Genomic DNA, 26085 nt, shown 5'->3' on the forward strand with positions numbered 1-26085 from the left:
TGAAATGCAAAATACCTTAACGGCAGTAGAAAAAAAAAAAAAAACGTCATCCGTACAAGTCAACAAATAATTTTGGCACGTTTTTTCAAAACGAATAACATCCCTCGTCTCATAATATAGTATACTCTATAATAAATCGATAATTTTCCGCCATATATACCCAATCGTCACTTTCTTTATTCCATTTTTCTCGTCTTTTTTTTATTTTCTTTAAATATTATTTACCTCTTTTTATTTCTTAAATAGTTTCCTGTAAATATTTTCATCTAAATGCATAGTTCTGTCTCTATATTTATTCGTTTTTTCGATTATATAACATTTCATATAACCTAAATTCATACCGTTTTGATTTCTCTATATGTTAATATACATAATATAATATCATATTATATAATATCCAATAATCGCATGTTACTTTCGTCTATATGTACAAGCGGTGTGTATTGTATCACGCACAGTTAAGGCAGTGTTTTAAATCGAGTCATCCTGACCCCTGCATTCTCGATTCACGTTCTTATACACGTTACACGTCACCACAAACGTGTATTATTAGATTTCATACAAATAAATTTGCTCTAAATTACAATTGCAAGCAAAAATCTTATCTTCCGTCAACGAAAAAGTAAATTCGTTACCTCTCCTTAGTCCTGTCGATCCGAAAAAGTTCATCGGCCACTCATTCCGTTCCGCCAATTTGTAGTCCTTACACGATTCACTCCGTTCGAAGATTCTATCTCTCCGTCGCATTATATCACCCGGTAGTCAGAGACCATCTGCTGCTCGCTGTCATTTTCACAGATTTCTATTTATCTGTTTATGTAAATTTCGATAGAAATCGATAGCGCATCTTGAGAACTCTCTTACGACGGCGTTGAAACACTCGAGGTTCACTGTCCCGGATCGCATCTCGAAGTTAAACATAGTCATGTGCACTTGAGTGTCATTTCACAACATTTCACTTCTGTCACTAAACGCGTTTATCACCTCGTTTCACGAGCACCTCACAGCCATGGTCCAAGCTGGGCCTCAAGTATCGTCGCGGCATCTGTCCGTCCCATAACTCTGAGATGATTCAATAAGTCAGTGACAGCCGTTGGCTCGCGATGTCTCGCTTCCCAGAGGTCCAGGATGTGTTCCGTGGGGCTGGCCTTGGTTGCAAAGTAGTTTATGTACCTGGAACACAACGGACGGAAGTTGACGTTACCGCGGAATCTGATCGGGCCAATCTAAACAAGACGTGCATCCCACGCACAATTCCGTTCCATTTATTTTATACACTTTGAGTCAAACCCGAAGCCGAAACCTGCTCAATTAATCTCGCCGAGGCATGTTGATGAAAAAACTTCTACCGAAAAGGTTTCCAGAGGCGGCCCCGGCTCGCGCCGAATTCATGATGAGAATACATTTTCAAGTTTCACAGACACCGACTACCACGTCTCTCCGGCAAATTTATACCTGTGTTCGTTCAGAGGAAATACTTACTGGTGGAAAAACAATCGCGCGTACGGATACTTCTGGATCTATCAATCCCGCGAAAGCAAGGAAGCATTATTGATCTTCAAGCAAATTATTATACGTTACTAAAAAAATAACGTATTTTTGATGGATATTTGATTTTCAGACATTGGCAGAAGTTTACGATTACAACTTAATATCTTCGACAAATACTACGAAGTAGTTTTTTTTGAATCTTAACGGATATAATATTCGTGAAAGTTTCATGTGAATATAAACATTGAGTACTGAAGGCGTGGTTGTTTCGCAGCTGCATGGTGATCATAAAATCATAATTTTCACTTAACAGATTTATATTTCCTGAATGGCGACTGGTGGGATTTTGAAAGTTGATACAAAAACTACAATCGCTAAGCACATTACTTGCCTTCATAGTGATAATTTTCTTTGTAAACAATGATCTGATAGAAACATTACAGAGTAAAAGTGATGCTGATTGTAACAGTATATGGATATGCTGTAAATGCCTGAAATGACTTCGTGCTATCAAAAAATTGCCTATAACCGAGTTCCGATCTAAAATGAAGTCAGCAATATAAAAACCTGGCGAGAATAAGTTTAGAACAAGTCGATACCACCGAAACCTATAATAACCCAAGTCAATAGCTCAATGTTCAACGTATTAAAAAAAAACAAATCGGTACCTGTTGTGGTTTTTCCATTACAATTATGCCGTGTCAAGAAAAATCACAATACGGCATGACAGGCAAATAAAAGACTAACAAACTCTTGCAAAAATATCTTTCAGATCAAATTTACTCACCTATCGACTTGAAGTCTCTGCGCCAGCATCCTCCAGTCGTTCCCGAGGGCATTAGGCGGGTCCAAGCACTGGCACAGCTGTTTCCTAAGGGACCTGGTAAACCTGAATGGTCTCAGAGCAGCGGAGTCGGTGGTCGTGTTGTTGGCGTGTCCACTACTGACCACGGTAACCTCTCTCAATGGTCTGGTCACGCTACCGGAAGAGACGAGCTGCTTCGCGCCGTCATAAACGATTCTGAAGACCTGTCGCGTGTCGGAATTTCCCTGGCAGACAAGGAGCTTGTAGCTCCTCGACGTGGAGGGTCCGAATGCACCGTCCAGGGTGAAAGAGACGTGTTGCCCGTTCTCCTGACAGTTCCATACTTCCTTGAAAGAGATCTCCTGGTACTCGGTCGGAGATTTGCTCTGCCACTCGTTGCCCACTTCCTCCATACTGATGCAGAGCGACTCTCCGTTGTCCTGATAGAGTAGCGTCCTGGGTTTGTCCAGGAGGTAACCTCGGATCTGTGACTCTCTGTCGGTGATCGTTTTCATGGCAGCCTTCGTATCTTCGATGGCGTAAACCCTGACACAGCACTGGTTTCCCTGGCTAGCGTAGAGCGCCAGTCTCAGCCTTTTGGTCGCTATCGTGTTCTGACTGCTTTCTCCGGCCAGAACGTAGCCCCTCAGCTGCTCGGTAACTATGAAAGCCTCGGCGTGATCAAGCTGCGTGAACAGCGGGGTATTTATGGTCTCGTTTCCGAGGGTCAAGACGCGGGTCCAGGTCACTTGTTCCCCGGACACTTCGTCGAGGTCTATATCAGACGCCCATACGCTCAGCTCCCATGTGCTTGGGTGCAGCATCGCGCAGTGCTCGAACTGCAGGATGACAGGCTTGTTGAAAGACGCTGACGAAGGACCGCAGGTCACCACGGCTGACAACTGAGTTACTCCATCTAGAGAGAATCGCGTCATACTTGGAGATCAAGGTTCTTAAAATACGATATGAAATTCCAAAACTTGTGTCGTTCATTTTCATTGCCATTGAGTCAGACTTTACAGCAAGTAATATTGCAATCTGTGGTGGATGAATTTTACAAACTGAAATTATTTTTTATACCTATATTTAGTGCTTTCGGTTTATTATTGGGTACTATATCGAGAATTTGATGGACAAGATTCCTTCGTTCTTCTGTCTCAAATTATTCGTTGGACTTTGTCTGAAGTAGATTGAAAATTGATAGTGATAATCAAGTTTTGGAATTTGGAAATCAAACTTTTCTTTGTTCCGCGTGATAAAGCCTGGGGTGCGATGAAAGTGCTTACCAGGAAGTCTCGGCCTAAATCGATCCTCGTTTAAAACTGCGAGATACAATTCTTCACGCAGGGACTTTGGAACTGAACCCTCTGGGACTGACATCGAAATCCCGGCGTCAGGAAGGACGAGTAAAGCGCCGCGAGTGTTAACGATCGCCCTGGCAATGTTTCCGGTCTCGAGTTTGGGCAGCCTCACCGTGTCCGACGCGACGTTATAGGTCGAATCCGAGGATGGGTAAGAGCTGGTCACGCTGTTCTCACTATCCGAATGAATTTGCTTGTCGCTGCAGGACTCCTGGGTGGATGTGCTGGGGGTCGGGGACATGGGGGATGGTTGAGGGGCGATCGAGAGGTGGGGAACGTCGTAATGGTGCTCGGATAGAGACCTAGACATGGACAGTTTCGGATCGAAAGGATACTCGTAGCAGGCCGGGACCGTTGTAGCCGTGACGTCTGGCTGCAAGCTCAGTTTTTTGTCCTGATCAGGAAAAAATTCGGGCTGAAAGTCTGCAATATTGAAAATTGAACTATGGTTTAACGAGGGTTTGACCGGTTTACCGCTTCATTAAAACTGCCAACTCGACATTCATTTTTTCCCCTCTACATCCCCGCTGGAGGAAACAGATTACTTACCGTTACGTGCCATCGAGTACAAGGAATGATCGCGACCCTTTCGCCTCAGCAATCTTGCCAGGAAAAACGCCAGGCCCCCGATCACAATACATGCTACCGTAAGGCCCACGTAAAGAGCTACGTCCATCTGCCGATTAGCTGAAACAGAACGCCATAGCCGTACTCGCATTGCTCAGGATCGCTGAGCTCATTCCGCTCCATTTTGCACGAAACGGAGCCACATATGTCTCAAGACTGCGATAAGCCCTAGGTCAGATCTTATCCACGAGGGATTGTCACGCTTAAGCGAAACGGAGGGGAAGCTTTCGCACCGAACTACTGAGCACCGCCGTGCTCCATTGGTTCCAAAACCATTTTCAACCCTGGTATCAGGTGCGAGCGCTTTCCGCCATTTGCTGAAACGAGTCTTGCAAACCTGGTTTCTGCCGAAACTCCGCAAACTTCATCGCATCGATCTTATCCAAGGTAAAGTGACTTTTCCTGTAGTGAAATAGATCGGTAAAACTTGCATTTCGCCGACTAGCACGCACATAAATCTACACATTGTAAACGCAAAAGTGAATGCGGATACTTTGCATCCCTTGTTGAATGGGTTTTCCTTGCCTTTCTACTTGTCTTTGTTTGGTTTTAGATTTGAGACAAAGGAACGCTGACAAGAACAAATAATAGGTATACCAAAGAATAACCACAGAGCTTGATACGCGATGTAAAAAATAACCTACGATTTCACCAAGAAAATTTAATGCAATAGACTTTTGAGATTAACTTATTCTTGCATTTTGTAAAGAAGCTTTTCTCAGCATCTATGAATAAATGATCTGAGAACTTTCCACTCCCGTTAACCCGTGGATCCATAATTCACGAGCAAGAATTTCACCAGAACTGTGCAATTTTCGTAATCCGGCGTTGAGAAAGTACGGAGCGGTCATTATGCATAAATATATTACCCTTATCCTTCGATATATACTCATTTACAATTCTTAATCGTTGATTATTTGCATATGTGATTAGTTTCTGCAACGGTGGGTAGAAAAAACGAACCCTCGTCTCAGTTGGAGGGCAGTGGTCTTCCAATTACATAATTTTCTTTCATACCAAAGTCACCCGCAGGGCAGACCGTATCGCGTGCAACTTTGATGTATACCGCTCGATAAAAACACCCTGTACCAATACGTATACGTTTACAGTGACCAGCTTCGACGATTTATAGACCCTACCGACGGTTTGTCGAAGTCGGAGGACGTCAGGAAGGAAAGAGTCGACGCACCGACGGTTTTCAATTGTTTATCGCATGCACCGCTACTGTTCCCCAGATTGACAGCGAGGGGTCGCTCGTCACAATTAGAGCAGTTTACGTTCTGATTTTCAATAATTAACGAGCCCCGTAATTAAAAGTAAATATCAACCAGTCGAGGGAGCGAGCCACACGGTATTCACGAGCAAATTTCCTTCAGTTATTAACGAGGCCTGATTAATAAAGCCCCGGGTCGTTGAATCTTAAAGAAAATTACCCCCCAATCTGTGCAAAGTACCGTGAATTATTCCATTTGTTTGTCAAAGAATTGCATTCTTTTTTCTTCTTTGGTCGTTTTCATTTTGTATTTTTTCTCACTCATTATTTATTCAGTATATTTGATCAAGGCTGCACTATTTAATTTGCAGGCACAACGACGTGCATATCAAAAATCCTTATTCAACTTCAAATTTCAATATAAATAACTAAGAATATCTATATTGACGCAGGACTTTTACAAATGAACGTAAAGTTGTTTAGACGTGAATAAAATTGGTAGCCGAAACACGCTTTAGTCAAGATCCGCAATTTGATTGTCGTGAATTTTCCCCTTTGCACGACACTTTGTAATTAAAAGTAAACACGAGGTCGTTGAACCTTCGATCTTAGTTTACGCCGTCAAGTGATTACCTATTCAAGCTTCCATTTTCTTCAACCGTAGCAGTAATCAAATGCAAATATTAAACCTTTGGTTGAATAATCCACGGAAAACCCTCACGACGAAAATTTCATACAGAGGTGAATTTATCCGAACAAATTCAAGCTAATGACGAGCGACAGCCCTTCTCCTCCCGGCTTTGCGGTTCCCTTTAGGATTGAAGCTAGCAAGGGGTGATATGACGAAGATTATATTTTATCTTATCGACTAATTCACCGCGCAAACGAACCTCTGGGGATTGGATGACGCCAGGGTGGCATAAATTTGAATGTCATTGAGGAGCATGCGGCAGTGCCCCCCTGCCCCTCCCCCTCCCCCCTCCCTTTTGCTGGGAGTCTCCACCAGTCACCGCGCGATAAGAACATCAACCCGAGTTATTGATAGAAATTATTTCCGTCAATAGAAGTACTTACCTTCTTCGGCTAGCTGAGCACCCCCAATCTTCGCACTACCAACTGAAAAGCGAAAAATATATCCGCGTTAATTTACGTTCTACTGAACGCGAGCGCAAAGATCATTGGGCATGGAAAGAAAAAGCGATTAAAGGGGTCTAAAATGGGAAACGGGGGTATAATTTGAGGAACGAAACGTCCTCGCTTACTGCTCCCGTTGAAACAGGGAGTCTGGAGATCAAAGAAGAAACTCACCGTTGCACATTCCGCCCGTGCAGTTGGCCGCACTGATGTCTCTACCCTGACAAGGCCTTCCACCATGACTCGGCGGCGGGTTGTCGCAATATCTCCTTCTGGTATATGAGCAGTCGCTTCCACATACCGACCAGCTCGACCATGTGGACCATCTCCCGTCAACAGCTGTCGAGGAAAATGTTGAAGGTATATTCAGTGCGCGGTTTTCGTGTATAATGTATCCGATATAACTCCTTTGCGATCCGGTTTTCTATTTTTCTGGCAAGTAGTGGTAGCGGTTCTGGGCAACTCGCTTCAAAGAGACTTGGAAATTTATTTTCCTAAACGTTGGAGAGAATACTGGTAAAATCTTAACGAGCGGGGTTGGATATCCAGCCTCGCTTGCAGGTGTTTATTGTTACCGCGAGTGAATGGATCGCGATGGTAATAAGGAGCGCGGGGTACAAAGGCTTAAATAAATTGACTCCCGTTGGCATTGTGTATCGCGTGGGCGAGGCCCGCGTGCACCGTGCTTTGGCTCAACCATTACCATCGACAGCGCCGGTAGCAGTGGAGTTGCCTAACCCGACGATCAGTCAGAGTTGAACAGTAGCCCGTGTGGGTATAGACCTTGAGAAATGATGCTACGTGATTCTCAGGGGGCCGTTTGCCGTGTGAACAGTTCCGTCACGAAGCTCGGATTTCATTCGTTCATGTTCAACCGACCGAAAAAGCCGGGAGCTGTTTCAAGCCCTCCGGCTTACCGTTACAGTTGGCAATTGCTCGTCGAAATACGTGGACTCGATTACCGTTTGGCTTAACCACTTACCCAGGGTGTTAGTGAACTGATCTTCTATCGCTCCAGCTGCTCCAGGAAATGAATGCATTTTGGGACAGATAGACATTGTTACGCGTAGATATTATTCATTGTTGTTGAATTTGGTTGAAATCTTGAAAATATGGTGACTTATTCGACCACGTATCACGTAATCGATTGTAGCTTTGAAATTATTCATAAGTCTTTCGAATCGAGTAATGCTTTTCAAAGCAAGTCTAGGAAATATTGGAATATTTTTACAGACAAATTCTATTTGCTTTAAGTAAATGGATCATATTTCCTGAATTTATGGTCGAATTAGTCCCAAGATAAAAAAGTACTGCTCTGACAACATGCAGATGAGTATTGATTTATCTAGTTATGTCAGCAGTAACAGACCAGGAGTTCTATTTCTTGGAAAGAAGAGATGAAGTTGTCATACGATCGCAGTGGGAACATTTTTGAAGGTTATAACAGAGTATACTGTGTACCTAAGCTAATTATGGGAAAGCAATTTTTTCCATAATTTTGACCACTGCAAACTTCAATCGCTATCATACAATGTTTTTCGAATTAACAGGCGGCGTGTCCTTTCGGAATATTGAATGAAAGAACTTTCTCTGGGTCGGTTTTTCTAATTTTTCAGTTCTATTCTGAGATTCCTAATATATCAATAATATTTGCAATAGTCTTTACATCATGTTACAACACGACGAAACAAGAATGATCAAAGTAGCTAAACCTAAACTGTCGAATGAACTGACTAAATGAACATGTTCGCTTTAACATACAATGCTTCATTTACTGACATCAAGTGGAAAAACACATGGTAAAAGAGAAAAAAGCTCCATTGGTTTCCCCTTTCTCGAGGCGGTCACCTTCCTTCGTTTTTCAGTCTGATAAACGGATCGAAGAGTGCGACGCGGAAGGCTGAGGATAGCCAAGGAAATGGTACGTGAAGACACGATTGGAAGTTGGAACGTCCAATTACACCTGTACGCGAGAGCACCTTCTATTTTATTAGTGCCGGTCGGTGTGTCCGAGGGCGATGGTTCAAGCCTGGAGGAATTTAGCTGGCGCAAACACTCGCGTGCGGATGGTTTCCAGGAAGCATCGTTCAGTCGAGAGTCGTCCTGCGGTCCAGCAGACTACAAGTGCAGAGGAGATGCACCAACGGCAATTCCCGCCGTTCTTGCAGCGGCTCAGTGAGCATGCATTGGCTATAAATCAACGAGTATTCGCAAAGCAATCATCGCGTGGTGCAGCCCTTGACAAAACCTCGCTCATGCAGTCTCCTTCGGACCCATCAGCACCCGCATTCGCAAAACACGAATAAAGGGAATTGCTATCAGCCCGAGGAAGCCATGAACGAAGCTCCGGTCATCTGAGAAACTTCTTGCCCCTTTACCGGAACCGGAGTTTTTATGGGTCCCATTAATGAGGTGGATACCCGATGCGACGATCATAAGCATTCACAAGGACACGCGTCCTTTGCAAGCGTTCGAAAATAGACTGTCCAATTCTTTTGCTAACGGTATAACGTCGAAAACATGCAGATAGTCGTTAATAATAAAAAGATAGCAGTCACTCACCAGGGCATACAGTGTTGCAGTCGTTCGTCTGAGTCGAAGGACCTTTGCAGTTATCGCCACCATTTAGGGGTGAAGGATTCGTGCATTTCCTTGTTCTTTTTTGACCACCCTTACCGCACCTCGAGTTGCACTCTGACCAGGCTGACCATGAGGACCATCCGCCGTTGACTGAAACAGAGGAAAAAAATTTCTTGATTTATTTGGTCCATTTGGCTTTTTGAACTGAAAGAAGATCTCGTCCGTCCGTCAGGTTACTTCTACGGCTAAGGTCTCGTAAAATGCTCATTACGAACGGGCGTAAAAACCGTAGGTAGTTCCGGATTTTCTGAGTTAGCTGAACGGTGTGAATTCAACCCGAACGACTTTCACACGACACTCACATCAGTGACTAAAAACATCGCGGTCGTAATTAAAGGCAATTGCTGACCAGCGTAAGAAAGGAATTACGAAATAACTAATTAAAAATCATTTGCTGTTTCAAGCCAGCGTCCCCGACGCGACGGTCAAGCGAAGCTGTCTAACGTATCGCAGTAAAAGGAATGAGACAGTGTTCACTGCTTACCGTAGACAGTAAGGCTTGCAGGATCGCTCAGCCTTTTCGCAGCGATGTTCTCCGCTACACAAGTGTAATTCGCTTGATGACTAAGCTTTGCCTGACCCAAAAGAAGGTGTCCTTCACTCGAAATAAGCAATGTGTCTGTCGGCGCATCCAGCTTCACTCCATTACGGAGCCAGTCAACTCTTGGCGGTGGGACACCTGCGGGTGGAACGCAGCGGATTTCCGTTCCTTGACCTACTTCAACCGAAACAGAGTACGGCGGAGATTCGAATTGCTTTTTCAAATCTGAAACATAAGGAAAATGGATTTTTCAGTTAACTTCAAGCTATCAAATAGTGATTATCGACGTGTAGGAAGATGAAGAAATCAGTAGTGTGATCTGGGCTTTCATTTTCAATAAAGACCATAGAATTGCCTTCCAATTGTCAAGAACTCAAGTTGCAGTCTGAGATTTTGGTCAAGCTGACGTGTGGAAATCATTCCATTTCCAAGAGAATCGAGTAAGGTCAGTTTAACGGACTGGTAAGGTCCAGTTTAGTCTGTAAAGCAGCGCTGAAAACTGGCACTCATTAAAAATCTAAGATGCTTAACTCGAATCCGTGATGGTTATCGGAACCAAGGGTGGCCGTTTACTGCAGCGTCTAACGACGCATTAACGTTTCAGCATCGTCATCTGAGGACCGGTGGCTCCTCGGCGGACCGCACCTCGGGTCCAAGGGAGTCTGTGCAGTCTGTGGCGAACGTTAACCATTAGGTTAATGCATGCCTCTCGTATAATAATTACAAAATGACTGTGCAGGCGGCAGCGCGCAGACTGGTGACCCGTCATCACGAATATTACGATAATGACTGTGATTAGATACGAGAGCAAAGCGCGACGCCCGCCATATTTCTTCCTACTCTTCCTCTGTCGCGTCCGCAGATAAGAGCAGCGCTTGGATTTAATCGGCTCGACGAAGTAATTATTGTAATTACAGCTACCGGAGCCCCCAGCGCGCTTGGAGCCTGGATCAACCTCTCTCCTCTCGCCCATCGCTGACCATGCTTCGTTTCACCCACATGTTATTTGAAACGATTTTCACCTCAAATAGCAATATTTTTTTCCAGTCAAAGCATCGTAGTCGATTGACTGTTCCACTCATAGATAAGACAGTTTGTATCTCATCAAGTCGCTTAAGTCGTATAAAATAATGTAACAAAAGGCTTAAGATAAACTTAGCACCAGACTTCAGCATCCATGACGTCAAAAAACTGCATCACTTTAACCGACTTCACATGATATCACGCAAAACTTCACGTAACTTCACCTGGCCACAAGTGACTTCTCGTGATTTTAAATGTCGACCAAGTACTTTTTTCACAGTCTACATACATCTGATTTTAGGAAGGGCTACTTCCTTGTGATATACTTACAAGCTACGTCCAGTGAGGCAGGTTGACTCGTGATTTGCCCTGATCCCGACCATGCCACACATTCGCACTTGAACTTGTCCTGGCCGAAGTACTCCTCGACCTGGTTCCTCGTCACGTCAAGTTCCACTTCGACTATCCTAGTGCCCGTCTGAGGGTCTACAAAGTCTGACGGCCGGGAGCCAACAGCGCGCTCTCCGTTGCACCGGAAGTATATTTCCAACGCTTTCGCAGCTCTGCAGTGCAGCGTGGCTGGCTTACTCTTCACCACGTAAGAGTCCAATGGCTCGGTCAGGAATACTGGCAGTGAACCACTACCACCAGAAATCAGTTCAGTGTCGGTCGCGATCGTTGCCGAGGGCATGTCGTCCTCCTCCAAGCCGTAGGCTCCGTCGTCCTCAACACCATCCTGATCTGCTTCTGCAATAGGAAAGAGAAACTTCGGTTAAAAAACTTTCCGCAAATCAAGCAGCTGAACTGAAGTGGCTGCTTTATTTTTTTGCGCCAGTTTCAATACGAGTCTTTTCAGAGTCCAGAAATACATGCTCAAAAGAATACTGCGCACCAAAGGGAAATCTGCACTGCCCGCAGGGGTTACACGATGGCACAGTTTTTGGGATAGAAATTTCTCTGCAGTAATAGGCATGTGAGTACGTGATTTGATATTCCTGGATAGAGAAAAGAGGCAGAATTTCCGGGAGCCTTATAGTGGCTACGTCAACTTGAAAGCCCGTGAGAATATATAACGGAGTCCAAACGGAAGTGGACTAAAATTAGGTTTCCATCGAATTTCGATAACATGTCTGCCCGTCTGTTTGTCCATGGTTCATGAGCCTCCATGAACAGGAGCAAATGGACATTGAATGGCACATTATCACGCGGTTCCTACAAATCCATCCCTGCATGCGATCCGTTCGCGTTCGCTCCGAGTTCTTGTTAGCCTGGATGGACATATCCGTCTAGTTAGTTGGTCTGCGGTACGAACAGCGCACGTGGATGGGATGGAACTTGCGGACAAAGCTGTACTCGGGGAGAACCAAACCAGGAGCAGGAGGGATTCTGACATTGGATAGCGTATCTCTGCAGCAGCACGGAGAGCCGTAGACCGCGGACCACACACGACGCCTCTTAATTAACAAAGGTACGTCCTACCGCAAGAGGTAGTCAGTCTGCAGGAGGAACGGGGTCTTTGGGATGGAGGTTGTGGGGACGGAGGGAGATCAAGAAACAAGGCCTTTCTTGTTTCCACTCAAGTCTCACGTCATTCGCCTTTCGGTTGTACCGGGTTTTGTTTGAAGATCGTCCTAGATGGTACTTCAGTGGCCGAATCACTTTGCATTTATTAAGGGTAGAAATTGTTTCTTGCCTCTGAACAATCACTTGCGGCTCCTTTTTACTGTAGAACCCCTCGATTTAACCACGATTGACTTCGTTACAGCTTCTGAAACGCGGTACAATGCCTCTCTAAACATCTCTTGATTTCTGAGGAATGGAGTTGAGAAGTTGTGTACTCATGTTTAACCGTGAGAAAACAGGATTTGCTATTTTTTTACCATGTAATTTCAGCACATTCATTATCGATAGTTTATTACTAGATTTTCCGAATTCTTATGTTCAGGTCTATAAATGTTGTCAAGTATCTCCGTCAAATCTTCACTGAAATGATTGAAATGTTTGGTGAATTTTATAAGACCACAATATTTTACGAAAAAAAGTACGTGAGATACTTTGTTCAATGTATATTCTCAAAATTTTGAATAAACGCATATTTAAATATATGAGTACTGCTATTTCCTGGAGAGTTAATTAAGGCAGCAAGATCATGGAGCAAGTCAGGAAATACTCTTTTAAAAACCATTCGAACGATGCAAGCCAGGGACTTAGAGGCGTCCCAGATGGTTGATACTTGATAGTAATTCCTTTCCAGTCTTTGTCTCTTCCTCTCTTTGGCTACCACCGTCTCTCTCAACTGGCTTGCGTGGTCGAGACAAAAACACGAACAAAACGAGATACACAGAGGCGAAGTAGCCGAGCTCGAAGACTCGGTAGATAAGAGCCAATTTGTAGGGTACGCTTTGTCGATCTGGCTTATATGCGACGCGTTGAACCGCATGAATCAGATTCGGAAAGCTTTTACCATCTGCAATAAATTAATGATGACGTGCACGAATGTTTTAGTCTTTCAAAATTCACTGCAGCTAATAATTGTGGAAAATATATCTCTCAACCAGGCTAGAAGTTCATTTTGCGCTAACCTTTATGGGTTGATAAATTTTTCGTAGGACAGATCGTCAAATTTTCAGAGTATTTCATACCGAACATCAAGGATTTTTACAGCATCTTTCAGCCTCTTGATGATGTACGAGAAAATGTTTTTTTCATGCGCTCAAAGCGCGGATTGCAGCCGGGCTGAAGTTAGTGAATTAAAGAAACTCAAGCCTCCCTCGGGAGATCAGTTCAGTATCCCTCCACACCGGGGCTCCAATTTTAATTTATGCAACTGTTCTCGGTCAGGTTTCGAGGGAGACGAGAACAGGAGAGCAGTAAACCGTAACTACGTTGAAACTTGGTCTGCGTATATTACGTTAGGTTCAGGGCAGAAGTGGAAGCTTGAGCCGGTGTTGGATAGGTCTATAGAGGCGTAATTCTTCACGAGCCGGTGAGAGAATTTAGGTGCGTCTAGTAGTTGGGGAGACGGAACCGATTACTATAATTAAAAGTCGCGTTCTTTAATTGTCATATCAATGTTGTATCGTCATTCAAGATAATCAGGCACATTGCGGACAATTGCGAACAGGAGATTAATTATCCTGATATATAATACGATTGTAAGGTAAGCTAAGAGCCTTAGGACACGATGAAGATAGCACAAAACGTTTGCGTCGTAACAGCTACGGTACCTACGTTAGGCCGTGTAATTAACCGAATAACAGAATCAGATACAAGCCAGTCATGCCTAACCCCTGGAGTGCGGCAAGCTCACTCTGATATCGAAGGGCCGATAGCATCGATCCTGACCATTTTACAACTTGAGCAAGTTTTTTTTCCATAAGATTGTTCATTTTCTAATTAATTGATAGCAGAATATTGACGAACTTTGTTTAGATGCATGAGAATTTAGATATCTTGAAATTCAATGTGTTGTATCAAATTTATGCAGATAATAATAATAGCTATATGACGGACTCTTGAATGGATATGCCAAACTCCAGACAGCAGCCTCCTTATGTTTATAGGATTAGATATCGTGGCAATGGATGCACAATAAGTTTGAATTCATTGTAATGGATTATATAAATAATGGTCATGAGAAATCATAACGTTACGGAAACTTTTTCAAACGATGTAATGCGAACGATGGTTCAATTCGTTGAATCATCTGGCAAAATGAATATTCTTTACTTTTAATTTACTGTTGAAAATAAATTTTGCAGATACATCCAAAGGAGGTCTTGAGCTGCAAGAAAATTGTTCTGGAAATTCATACGTGGGTGAACTATGTTATAATTTTTTCCAATGTACACTTCACAATAAAGTATACCTACAGCTATCAAAGCAATAGATGGCTTTAATAAAATATAAAATTTCATCCCTCAAAATTTGAAGTATAAAAAATAGCCATACTAGAAACAAACTAGGTAAATAATGTACTGTTACTGCAGATTTGTGATACTTAATCACGCACTTCTTATATCGCAATTATTATTAAGTCATTACCGTTGGTTAGACGAAGCTTGATAATTTAAAAGTAAATGAATCTTCTCGTAATCACCAATCGCAGCCGAGTTCTGAGATAACGAAAGAAGGTGAGACGATAAATAGCACGAATATATCCATCTACTTTTATGCATCTGGTATAAAGTTTCATTTTAATTCTTGTTCGTTGAATATGAGTCTTAACGCGATATCGCTTGACGACAGTGGCTTCAAATGAAAATCGCTGATTTATTTTTGCCGAGAGTTTTATGAATTCGTCTAAGCCGTTTGCTCGTAAATAATGCATAAAGTTGCTGCTTTACTTTATTGTTTGATAAAATATTATTCGTGCAATTTGAAATCGTTCAAACCCACTTTCACCTATATCCGTTGTCTTTCTATTTTCCCAGACACGTATATACAGCTTACGTGATAACATTCACACCGTCTGTAACAGTATGGCGGCCGTAAATTGGGTCTTTCTCTTTCTCTTTTCTTATTATGTTGAAAGCAAGATAAATAAGACAAGACGAATCCGTAGAGATTTCGCAGCGTTTCGAAAGGTATCAAGATTGAACGGGTTTCTTTCCTCCAAAGCACGAGGGAATCACCCTTATTTTTTCTTACTCTATTTCAACGTCACGTTCAGTGCATGCATGTATGCACCCACAAACGCGAACAAAGTTTCGCGATAATTCGCCTCGGTTTGCAACCGGCTTTGCGTTTGATTTATGATAATTAAAGCTGACCCGACCTTTCATCGGATGCTGCACGACTTTGCAGCGAGAACGAGAGTCTCGTTTCGCGAAGAACCTCTCCTCTTTCCAACAGAATGTTGATGAGACCTCGCCGTGAGAGGAGAAGCGGGGAGAAGATAAGGAGATGCTGCGTCTCCTGACGAGATCGTTGCGCCCCGTAACCAACCGCGTAATTGCTTGCCTCACAATTTCCATCCAGTCACGCGTTATCCGCGAAGCAGTTATGTATTCATTAATTCGCTCGGACGGTGGAATTTCTACACCCCGAAAAAACCGACGGCGCAAACTGCAGAAATAGGAAGATGTAAACGAAAAATCTATGCCTCGACTTTATACACTCAGTTTTCAAAATCCACCGGTAATATTCATTCTGCTTGAAAAAAGCTTTTGGAGAATTTCAAGCATCGTGTTCAACAGTTGCAGACACTGATCTTTATATATGGCCAATGTCAGGATTAAAGATGAACGCATTTGACCAGTCGCAAAGATAACAGATGAGAGTAAAGGCTGAATTTCAGGATCACAAGTGAAAAGAAAATTTAAAAGCAGTACGGGTACTCGTAAAACCAATCATCCCCTTGCAGGTAGATTTAATTTTGCATAGAAAGGTAAACCCATTCATCACTCGTGCACGACAATAATTACTCGGCTCCCAACTATTTCTCATTTCTCAGAGGTGGTTTTAAAACCAGTTCACTCGAGTGATCCATCATCAGTCTAGGTCTACGACGAGGGGTACTGATGAGATATTCCGTGCGTCCATACTTGCAATTTGACCAAAAAAATTTTCTTCAAATGTATTATAATAAGCACTCAGAGGTTTGGAGAAAGGCTTGAAATTAACTCTCTTTACGCAGGGTGCATTAAGTTGAGAGGTGATCAAGAGGTGTGAATGTGGCTGGTGAATGCGATAAGTGGAACCGCTGATGACGGCGCTGTACTCGCGGCGCGTTAATACACACATAGTGCAAAAGCTGACGGACAGTGAAACGCGGGAAATCTCCTGAGGCCCATTCATCACCGTGGCAGTATAAATTAGGAAGAGAAAGACAGCTCGCAAATAAAAGGTTGCGCCTCGGTCGAAACGTTTGAAGTGTAGCCACAGTTGAGGGACCGGAGATGATTCCAGAGGCTGGAAAATAGATCGACTTGGGAAATGAAAGGATAAGGTGTCTGACGGTTGTATAGTTTGGGTGACAGTAAACGAAGACAAATCGTGTTGCGTGAAAAAGCGGCGCAGGATGTTGTATCTGGCGAAATTCTACTCAAGGTTTTCAGACTGACTTATAAGCCGTGGCAAGCATATAAATGAGAGTATTCTGATTACTATAGCGGCATTGACTTTATTTTGGCACACATTGTCGTTTGGTTGTAACAGTTATTCGTTTCGCCATTGCCTTTTTGTAAATATTGTGAGCACAATATTCACGCCTCACGAGTATGGCTTGACAGATTTCTTCAACGGATTGTGAGCCTACGGCCACCGAGTTATACCTAAGCTTGATTGTCCGTGAGGTTGCTGAATGACGCTTTGTGCATAAAAATAAGAATGGAGACTAGACTTGAGCTGGTGAATTGAATCGTCACCGTAAATCCTGTTGTCGCTACTCACCTTCGACTGAGCTGAATGGATGAACTCCGGGCAGGACGAGGAGCAGGTAGAACATCAGGAAGAGAGAGGACAATCTGGGCTTCATCGTGAATGTCGGCGTTGTCATTCCTTCATTTTCAGTTCAACTCTATAGACGCAGATTGAACAGCCACTAGCAGCCACTACAAGCGTCACTGCTCACTGCACATCGCGTTGTTTGTTTGTTCACTTCAACACCAAGAAACAAACTTTGAATCAACGTTGTTGAACCGATGGACTGGAAGAGCAAAGTCAGCCTTGGATATTTATATCTGTAACAAAAATTTTAAGAAAGATCGTGAGTGCTGCAATTATTTGAGTAATTGAATATCTATTAATTAGGTCTAAGTTTATCTGGAAGGGACAATCAATTTATCTGAAACGTATTACTTAAAGGTTAAGCTTTTCAGGAGGAAAAGAATAAACTTTGGGTAGCGCAGGGGATTGAAATCATGTCGTTCGCGGAGTAACTTTTAAAGCCATCCCGAATTCCCCATTTTCCATTCTCTTTCTCGTGTTATCAACAAAATCTTGGGCTGCGCATTCTAAAAACTTAATTCAGTAAGGCCACTAATATGCATGTAGCATTCATCGAATCACGATAAAATCTTTATACTTTGGTTGTTATAAATTCACATTTGTCAATAAAAATGTCTGAATACTCAAAATGATTTTGTCCCTTTGCGGCTAGTACGAGCTTCCAAACTAAGCAAAGTGATTTTCTTAACGGATGTGAAATAAACTTGTACTGTCGTTGAATTATTTGTGTAGCCATCCCATGGCTGCTCAGCTTGGAACTAATATAAAAGTTTTGATAGCACAGGAAAGCGGAAAGGGGGGTGAGAACGGAAGATTCCGTGTTGATGATAAAATTGCTAGACGGTAAGTTAAAACCCCGCAAATTGAAGTTGCAGAAGCTTTGACAGTCTCGCTCTACAGAATTATAAGCAAGAGTAATCCTTTGACCGTGATAATGCATGCGAAATGTGTAGGAACCGCGTTATCCCGAGTTACCCGTGCTCGTCGAGACTCAGAGTAGTTCGCAGTGTGTGTATACAGTATACATGCATATACAATTTTAGCTCGTCTGAATATTTATACAGTCGTGGTCCGCGCAGTGCAGCGATGCCTTACGGCAGCTGGTACACCCCCTGTTATTTAAATTATTTTACTTCTGCTCTTCTTCTCCACATTCGGAGTCCCGGGTAACCGGGATTACTTTAATGTTCGGCGCTCCGCGGCGGAGAACTGGAATTTCCAGCTCCCCGGATCTTACCGTGTAAAATAGGTCCTACAACCGTTTTGCCCTGGAGAAGTTATTTCGAGTAGACATTTCACGACTCTTATTCCCTCCCCGATTCTATCGCACCACCAATGCCTTGACGACTTTCGAAATTGTATACTCACGTCGTAAAAAGGTATATAAGACGCAGTAGGTACGCCGGGACGCGGTGGCACGAGCACCGTCTCGACGCCTGCGACTTATTGCCGGTAAATTGACACGCGTTTACTGCATACACATGTAAAATAAAACCGGTTAAGTCTAAAAAATATTTTCAAACTGGTTAATTTCTTGTGTCAATCGGCTCGGCGCTCGAAGGGAACCTGAAGTCGGCTGATTAGAATGTTCTTCTTCTGCCTTGTTGTTACAGAGAATTTCCCTATCTCAAACAAATTCTCGATCCTTTAGGCTATTACCTCGTTTGACTTGATAACTAAAATTAGGCGTTTAGAATTCTTTTTCTCTCATTTTTTGTATTCTTTTTTTTCTTATTTCCAGACTGTGTACATAACTAATTGACGCAGCGCGTGTGTGAGCCTCGGGCAGGTGGTAGAGCAGAGCTGCGGAATAGACTATGTATATGAGTCGTCCCCATCGGGTACATCGCGTGGATTTGACGAGTTGAAAAAATTTCCTGCACTTGTACCAATTTCGTTCGCGGCTAGTGAAACCTGTTTGATGGCGAGCTTTACGTACTAGGTACTGGCACTAATTTATCTCAGCCTTATCTCAAGCTCAGCTTTAATTACCGAGCGAGATAATTAACGTTACAGATTACATCTATCGCTCGGGTTCGTTCATTATACTATCCCAATCAAACGCGACTTTCCAATCGAATTCAGGTCACGTCACTGTTGTGCCAGGACTGATACTTTAATCGCATGCCCAACAGAAACCGATTATCCCTGTATGCTGACCAAATCGATCGTCAATCGACATCGTCTCTTCAACTTGTCACAATACCTGCACATCCGGAGATACCAATGTACACGCGTCGGATCAATGAAGCGTCGTCTAGTCAACGGTCAAAATACGTGGAACCGAGACATCAAGTGTCTCCATCTCAGCCCTTCGGCCAGGTGGATATGCTCTTTGATTCAGCTGATAATTTCCAGACGCGATGAATCTAACGCCAACCGTCGAGTGTCGACGTTGGCATTCACCTTCATGAAGTTTCAAAAGATCGGAACGTGTGACAAAACCTCCACCGGCTCTTGTCGATCAATAATTAACCGAAACGAAGGGGTGCAGGCTACAAACACGTTGACGTGTAACAGCAGCTGATGTTCGTTTCACACGATACCGGGGCGTTGTTGCGGGTTGACAAATTTTTTTGTCAGACTACGAGACTTTGTTCTGAGCTTGATATTGCGACAGAAAACAGTTTACCTTAACTTCTCTTCAACGTAGCTACCGGGGTAATGACTGAAATGTGTCGCACCGGTCCGTAAACTACGAGGCAAGGTTCAAACTGGCTGTACTCGGAGTTGTCCCCGAGTTCCATGCTGTGCCCATCCAAAAATTTTTGAGCCCTTCTAAGATATAGCCGTTTATGGACAAGAAGCAGCTAAGGCTGGCGCGACGACAAAGCATCTTAATGTTTGTGAAGAAGGAGAAGAAGAAGAAGAAGAAGAAGAAGGCGAGGCTAGATGCAGCTGTGACTTCCAACGGCGAGCGTAATACGTGGATAATGTGTGTCCCTGGGTCCGGCGGACCCGAACATGAACGGCAACAGCATTCATAGGATGTGTAATCTATGAAGGATCTGAAATATCCCATCAACAGAGATTCCCCATTGGTTAAGCCGTTGATCCAGGATTAAAACTCAATTTATAAACGGTTCGCGGTTGTATTACGTACTCAAAAGCTTAAAATACATACTCCAGAGCGGCGACGGCAATGGCAGTGCCATTGTGTTTCATTGGACACATGGCATTTCACAGTGCAGTTGGCTCGAATGGCCAGCTGACTCTCTGTGTAACAGCCACGGGGCCAGAAAGCTGCCGCGGCTTGCTTCCATCTACCGATCGGATCTGATATCTTTCTCCCGATGCAAACCGCGCTGCTCGGCCATTGTAACACGCAAATAGGTACTTCCACTTGCCTGGTAACAATGAAGGCACCAAAGGGTTCGCCGAATTGAAATCTCGTTCGAGAAAATCAGAATCTATATCAATGAATGAATCGCTCCAACGTTCGTTGATCCGAAATTCAAATTGCACGTGCTTCAAAGTCTCTCTCTCTTGTTGTTAGTCTCGATGCAGAAGAGGGTAAACTAAAAATTCACATACGATATAGTAATAGTTGGATTTACTGTCTCAGGATCAGGCTCAGTCTTATACTGTATAGAATATTGTACCATAATTGTTGTGAGAATTATGTTACAGAGTAAGAAGAATCATCGTACTGTTATGTATGAATTTTTAGTACATCCTTCTCTCCGTACATGCAGGTATACAAAATTGGGTTGGTAAAAAAGGGCGGTTTGGCTACCGGTTTTCGGCTGACTCTATTCAAAGGTCGATATTTTTTTCTCTTTATCTTCTTCTTATTCCATTTTTGTAATCCGAGAAGATTACGGGGTGAAATAAACATGTCAACCATGGGGGCTGTGGGTTAGCAGCGTCTTTATGGACCATACATTTGTCCCGTGGAGGTTTCTGCTCCACCGACCGATTTCGTGCAGATAACGTCTTCTCGACGTTGTCACGAGCAGATGTGGCCAGATGTGTCCTTAAATCTTCCACACTTACGTCTAAATCTTAGATCCTAGGATACAGTTATCTCGAATTTAACGCCTGACGGGTCGGCAGAATCTTTTTCCTTCTACTTTTCAGTACATTTCACTGTCAGATGAGACGATGCGCGTCCAGAGTTTATCGTTCAAACCCACCGAATCGAACGAATCGCTTCTTCTGGCGTGATTGCAAAAGAAACTCGGTTCAGGTTTGTGTATAAAACTATATTGAGCCGTAAAAGTTATCTCGGTGTTTGTGATTTGTGTCTGGATCTTAATGCCAGCTTGATTAGGTCCAAATGGTTTTATAGAAACAAAAATATACCCATCCGAACAGGTTTCCTATCTGTCCTAGCCGTAAATATGTCTCGCATTTACGGTCGGCGCATAGTTCCTCACGTTATATGTATCTACATGTATATAATATATATATGTATGTATATATGTACATATTTTACCGCTTAGACTACAAATAAATAATTTCACGGCTGCATGTGAGTTTGATCAAAGCTTCTGGCTCTTCATTCGCTAGGCCGACAAAACCAACGGAGCCTGAACTGAAAGCAGCAAGACGTCGCGACGCGACGCGATGCGTCTGAAAAACACACAAACATTCGAACGGATCCTGAGGGTGGAGTTTCAGGGTTTCAGGGGTGGAAAATAAAAATATATCATTCACGCCGGAACCCCGCTGGGACAGACCTAGGAGAAGAACCTAAAATTCTACAAAGCGCATTCTCATTTCCCATTCATCTTTCCATTTGATTTGACCCCGCAGGTCGAATTGTCGGCATACCCAGACGCGGCTTAAATCGATCCTCAAATTACCCGGGCGTCGCAAGTATGCATGCGCGATCAAGCGACTCGCTGGAGTCCTGAGTAGACAGCTGAAAAAGAGTGTGAAGCCACTTTGAATTCTTCTTTCCTGCATGCTCGATATGTTGTTGAAATATGCGTTACATCGGCGACGAAACGGCGAGAGTAAAACGAACGAAGAACGAATCAATGAGAGCGACGATTTAAGACGCATGAACGAAACCAAGATGGCGACGCGCATGCCACAGTCCGTGGCTGACGGGGAAAATAAAAAATTTGTGGAAACGCAATCAATGAGATCATTCACGGTGTATGAATTTTTATGCCTTGACAGACGACGCTCTTTGTGAACCACTCGAAGCTGGAGAAGAGCTCTACCGGCAGCAGCGGGAGCACAAGAAACCACCATGGACGACAAACAAGTCGGACAAATGGAAAAAGAAGAGGGGGAAGAACGCGAAAGGAACTTACACAAGAGGTCCAGCCCTTGACTGCGGTGAATTGATACTTTTATTGTCGAAACCACGGGAAACCATTCAAGTGTGAATTGCCAATTCCTCCACCATTCGAGGTGCGTACGTTTCGCCTTTGTCGACTATGCAGGTAGCCCCATGTTCTCACGGAATACACCGACCAATATCTGAATTCTGATCTCATCAGCAGATGTGGCCGACTAGTCACTGGCGCCAGGTGCATCCTCCTAGACTTTCTCGGTTGCAATGAACTTCGCCTGTTGAAGGGCGTGAGTCTCGAATAGTGCCGAACGAAGTATCTCAAGAGGAATCTTACTAGAAAACTCTGGTTATTCTTGGAAATTACTCATATTTTAAAGCAGCGGTCGATTCTTGAACGATTTCAAGTGTGGACACATGCCATTTTATTCTAAACAGAGTTTATACAAAATTATGTCTATTCATTTCAGTTTTGTCCAAAAATGGTGTACACCAATCTTCTACGCAACGGATATCTGGTATTTGTGAAAGTTGTCTTGTCCTTCTTCTGTTTTCTGTCGAGGCACGATAAGCGTAACTCAATCATCTCTGTTATTGAAATCTTTTGCAATGGAATAAAGAGGCTGAAGTTTGTAACGTTAACGCAACTAAATGCGGCAAGAAAAAATCGCTGTTTCGCAATTTTGTAACAACTTGAGGCAGTTGAGTTTTCAAACTATTATAAATTTACCACATTGTCAGATATTTCTCAAATTGCGAAATAACCATTTTTTCCTAAACCCGAATCGTTACAATAAAGTTACCAACGTCATTTTCGTGTAGAATAGTCGTCTAGCAATCCTCACTACATACTTCGTTCGACGACGCTGTTTACGGCTCTGTAATACATTTCCAACTTGATTCTATAAAATTTTGAAACGTTCTACAATTCCCTAAATTCAATCCGACGATTCAGCAATTTATTTATACTATTCGCACGATCGGGTGGACCAACTGACAATCTAAGTGGATTAGAGTCTTCAAAATGTGATTTCGTTGCATGAAGTTGGCGTCGTTTAGAGAGTGACGAGCGTTACTTTGGATGGGCTTGAACCTTCTAAGGGTGTGAAAATCCGTAGGGTGATACTGCGTGATCCAACCTCACGGATTTCCCATGCAGTGTCAACGCAACTTGTCCTCCGCGGCATCGCCTTGAAATACCGAACCCTTGAAGTGTATTATGTGTACCGAATAACGGTTCAACAGTCAAGATTCATGACGGAAAAGCAAATAAAAGAAGATCAAACACCGGGAGTTGAAATAAAATAGTAACAACCATGAGATTTAAAGAGAACCTTCCGCGATGCAGCGTAGGTATACATATCTACTCCTCCTCCTGGCTTTCCCGCGCTGGTTTGCCGCTCAATAAATTTCGCCCCGCGTGTGGGTGTTATTTCGGACTCGAAGAAAAAAGGAGGAAAGTGAAAAAAGACTCTTTTCTGCCTCTTTAACCGCGCCTATCCCCGTACACTCGATTTTCTAATTCTACATACGTGACCTTTTTCCAAATTCACTCGACGACGCACGCACAACGTACTTTTGACTCTCCTCTTCTTTCTCTCTTCATCTATCTATCTATCTATCTATCTTTATTTCTCTTTTTTTTTTATCTCGTCTCCCGAGTTGGGGGTTTTTAACTACTCCAAGCTATCTTTAAGAGAATAACTACGTCTTCTTAACCGCGCCTATCTTTGCACGCCTATCACGTTCCAAGCACTTCCTGTTTGGCACGCTCTTAGGGGACTCCGTAGGCGTGCTGTTTTTTTCTCCATTCATCTTTCTGTCCCGAAAGAAAGAAACAAACAAAATCGAAGATTGAAAAGAAAAAATTACAATTTCATATTTCGATCCTTCTTTTTCCGCTCCCTTCCCCCTTACATCCCCTTCGGTAACTTCCTAATTTACATTTCGTGCGGTTTCGCTTCGGGCTTCGGTTCAATTCGAGCGCTTCCCGGGTTCAAAAATCAAACAGGATTTCCGGCGTGGCGCGTGTAAAATCCCATTTGTATAATTCTATGTAAATTGTACCGGATTTATTGCGTTTGACTAGCGCTACACGGTCAAAGGCTTAGGCGCCCTCCAACTCTGCAAACGGTAGCCGCACCGGTGGACCATACCTGCGGAATTATCGGCTTTGATTTATCACCCGGTTTTTTTCCGCCTCTCTCTCTTTCAATACTGCTTTCACGCATTTGTTATACCAATATGAAATCATCCGCTGTGTCATACGGTAAACACCGGTGTAATTTCATATACCTGCAGGGAATCGCACCTCGCGTAACGATTATCTCTTCTTTTCAACCCCTATGGAAATGGCAGGGAAAAGGACTTTTTGAATGCGTATAATTCGTCATCCGAAGACCCAGAAGTCTACCAGTGGACTAAATTTCTTTCTTCGTTTTCCATCCCGCGTCTTAGAGTTGAAACCTCCTGATACTCAGGCGATAATTATCGGCGTTGATGAAGTATAGATACGCTTAACTACCCTGATGCACATATACATACTTTACCGGTAATTCTGGTCTCCGACAGCTGCGTGACCCCGACCGCGATAAACGAAGAATTACACACACATATTTTGTTAGGAAACCTTGGAGAAAGATTCGTTAAATTTTAATACTGTGCACATGATTCCGGTCCTGTTGTACTACAGCGGTGAAGAAAGAGAAGGAGAGTTTTGGGAAGGGGAGGAGATACATAAGCGGTTCACTTTCACCTCATAATTACATGCGGGGAGGGGTAAGAATATTTGCGTTTATAATGGGGCTTTACTTACACAATCTGTTAGCAGCAGCCAGACAGAGTATCCATTAATTTACTCGTGTATTCGTCATACTTGTTTCAAAAATGTATCACTTCACTGAGAAAATTCACATTCTCACGTCTCGCCGTAAACACTAAAGCACGCGATTCCCTGTCTACTTCTCTCTATAATTCCCTAAATCTTTCAACGATGCAACGCGTCGTTTGAATTACGCGTTTATTATTCGATCATCCCTTTTCGGCCGCAACCCCCGTTTCAACTTCGATGACTGTAGCAACGCGTCCTTTTTTTCACAATCGAAAACGCGTACAATCAATGCTTCCAATCCTTGGGTTTTCCTCGATTTTCTTCAAATTTAAATCCATCCACTCACGTTATTCTCCAAACGAAATCAAAGCACGCTTTGAGTCTCACGAATTCGCCTCCGTATAAATTCAAACTCAACTTGTCCTTAGTGAAAAATTAAAAACAAAAATTCGCATATAAAATTTGAGAAAAAGATTCGAAAATCGGGGGTAAATTTAAATATTCCTCGAAAATAAATAAACGCGAATGATGATTGACGATTGACGGTCTACCGAGATCTTCATTACAATATAATCAACCCTTGGTGCGGCACATTAGAACGCATTAGAGCGCAGTGCAACCCTTCAAACGATGTTAGCATGCGCGTCCGCCGCGGCAAACTGGAGCCAACTGAATCCCGCCAGGGCAACCAAAGCTGACGGCGCGGGCCGCGTGGCGGAAAG

The 26085-nt window shown here is 43.3% G+C and overlaps 1 protein-coding gene across 2 annotated transcripts; it reads right to left on the bottom strand.

The window, feature by feature from the left end:
- Nucleotides 1–648: 648 nt before the first annotated feature.
- On the bottom strand, nt 649–25841 carry LOC124413548 (netrin receptor UNC5B-like). Of its 2 annotated transcripts, XM_046894225.1 has the most exons (12): nt 25349–25841; nt 17229–17518; nt 11166–11582; nt 9756–10037; nt 9194–9361; nt 7614–7649; nt 6806–6970; nt 6572–6613; nt 4207–4344; nt 3583–4080; nt 2279–3212; nt 649–1173 (listed from the first exon to the last, which is right to left on the bottom strand). In XM_046894225.1, the coding sequence occupies exons 2-12, from the start codon at nt 17332–17334 to the stop codon at nt 1002–1004; spliced, it is 2958 nt and encodes a 985-aa protein (XP_046750181.1). In that variant the 5' UTR covers nt 17335–17518; nt 25349–25841; the 3' UTR covers nt 649–1001. The 2 variants fall into 2 exon arrangements, with proteins under 2 accessions (XP_046750181.1, XP_046750189.1); XM_046894233.1 differs by lacking the exon at nt 7614–7649.
- Between the last annotated feature and the right edge of the window lie 244 nt (nt 25842–26085).

The sequence above is a fragment of the Diprion similis genome, chromosome 2 (assembly GCF_021155765.1).
Source record: "Diprion similis isolate iyDipSimi1 chromosome 2, iyDipSimi1.1, whole genome shotgun sequence".
NCBI lineage: Eukaryota > Metazoa > Arthropoda > Insecta > Hymenoptera > Diprionidae > Diprion > Diprion similis.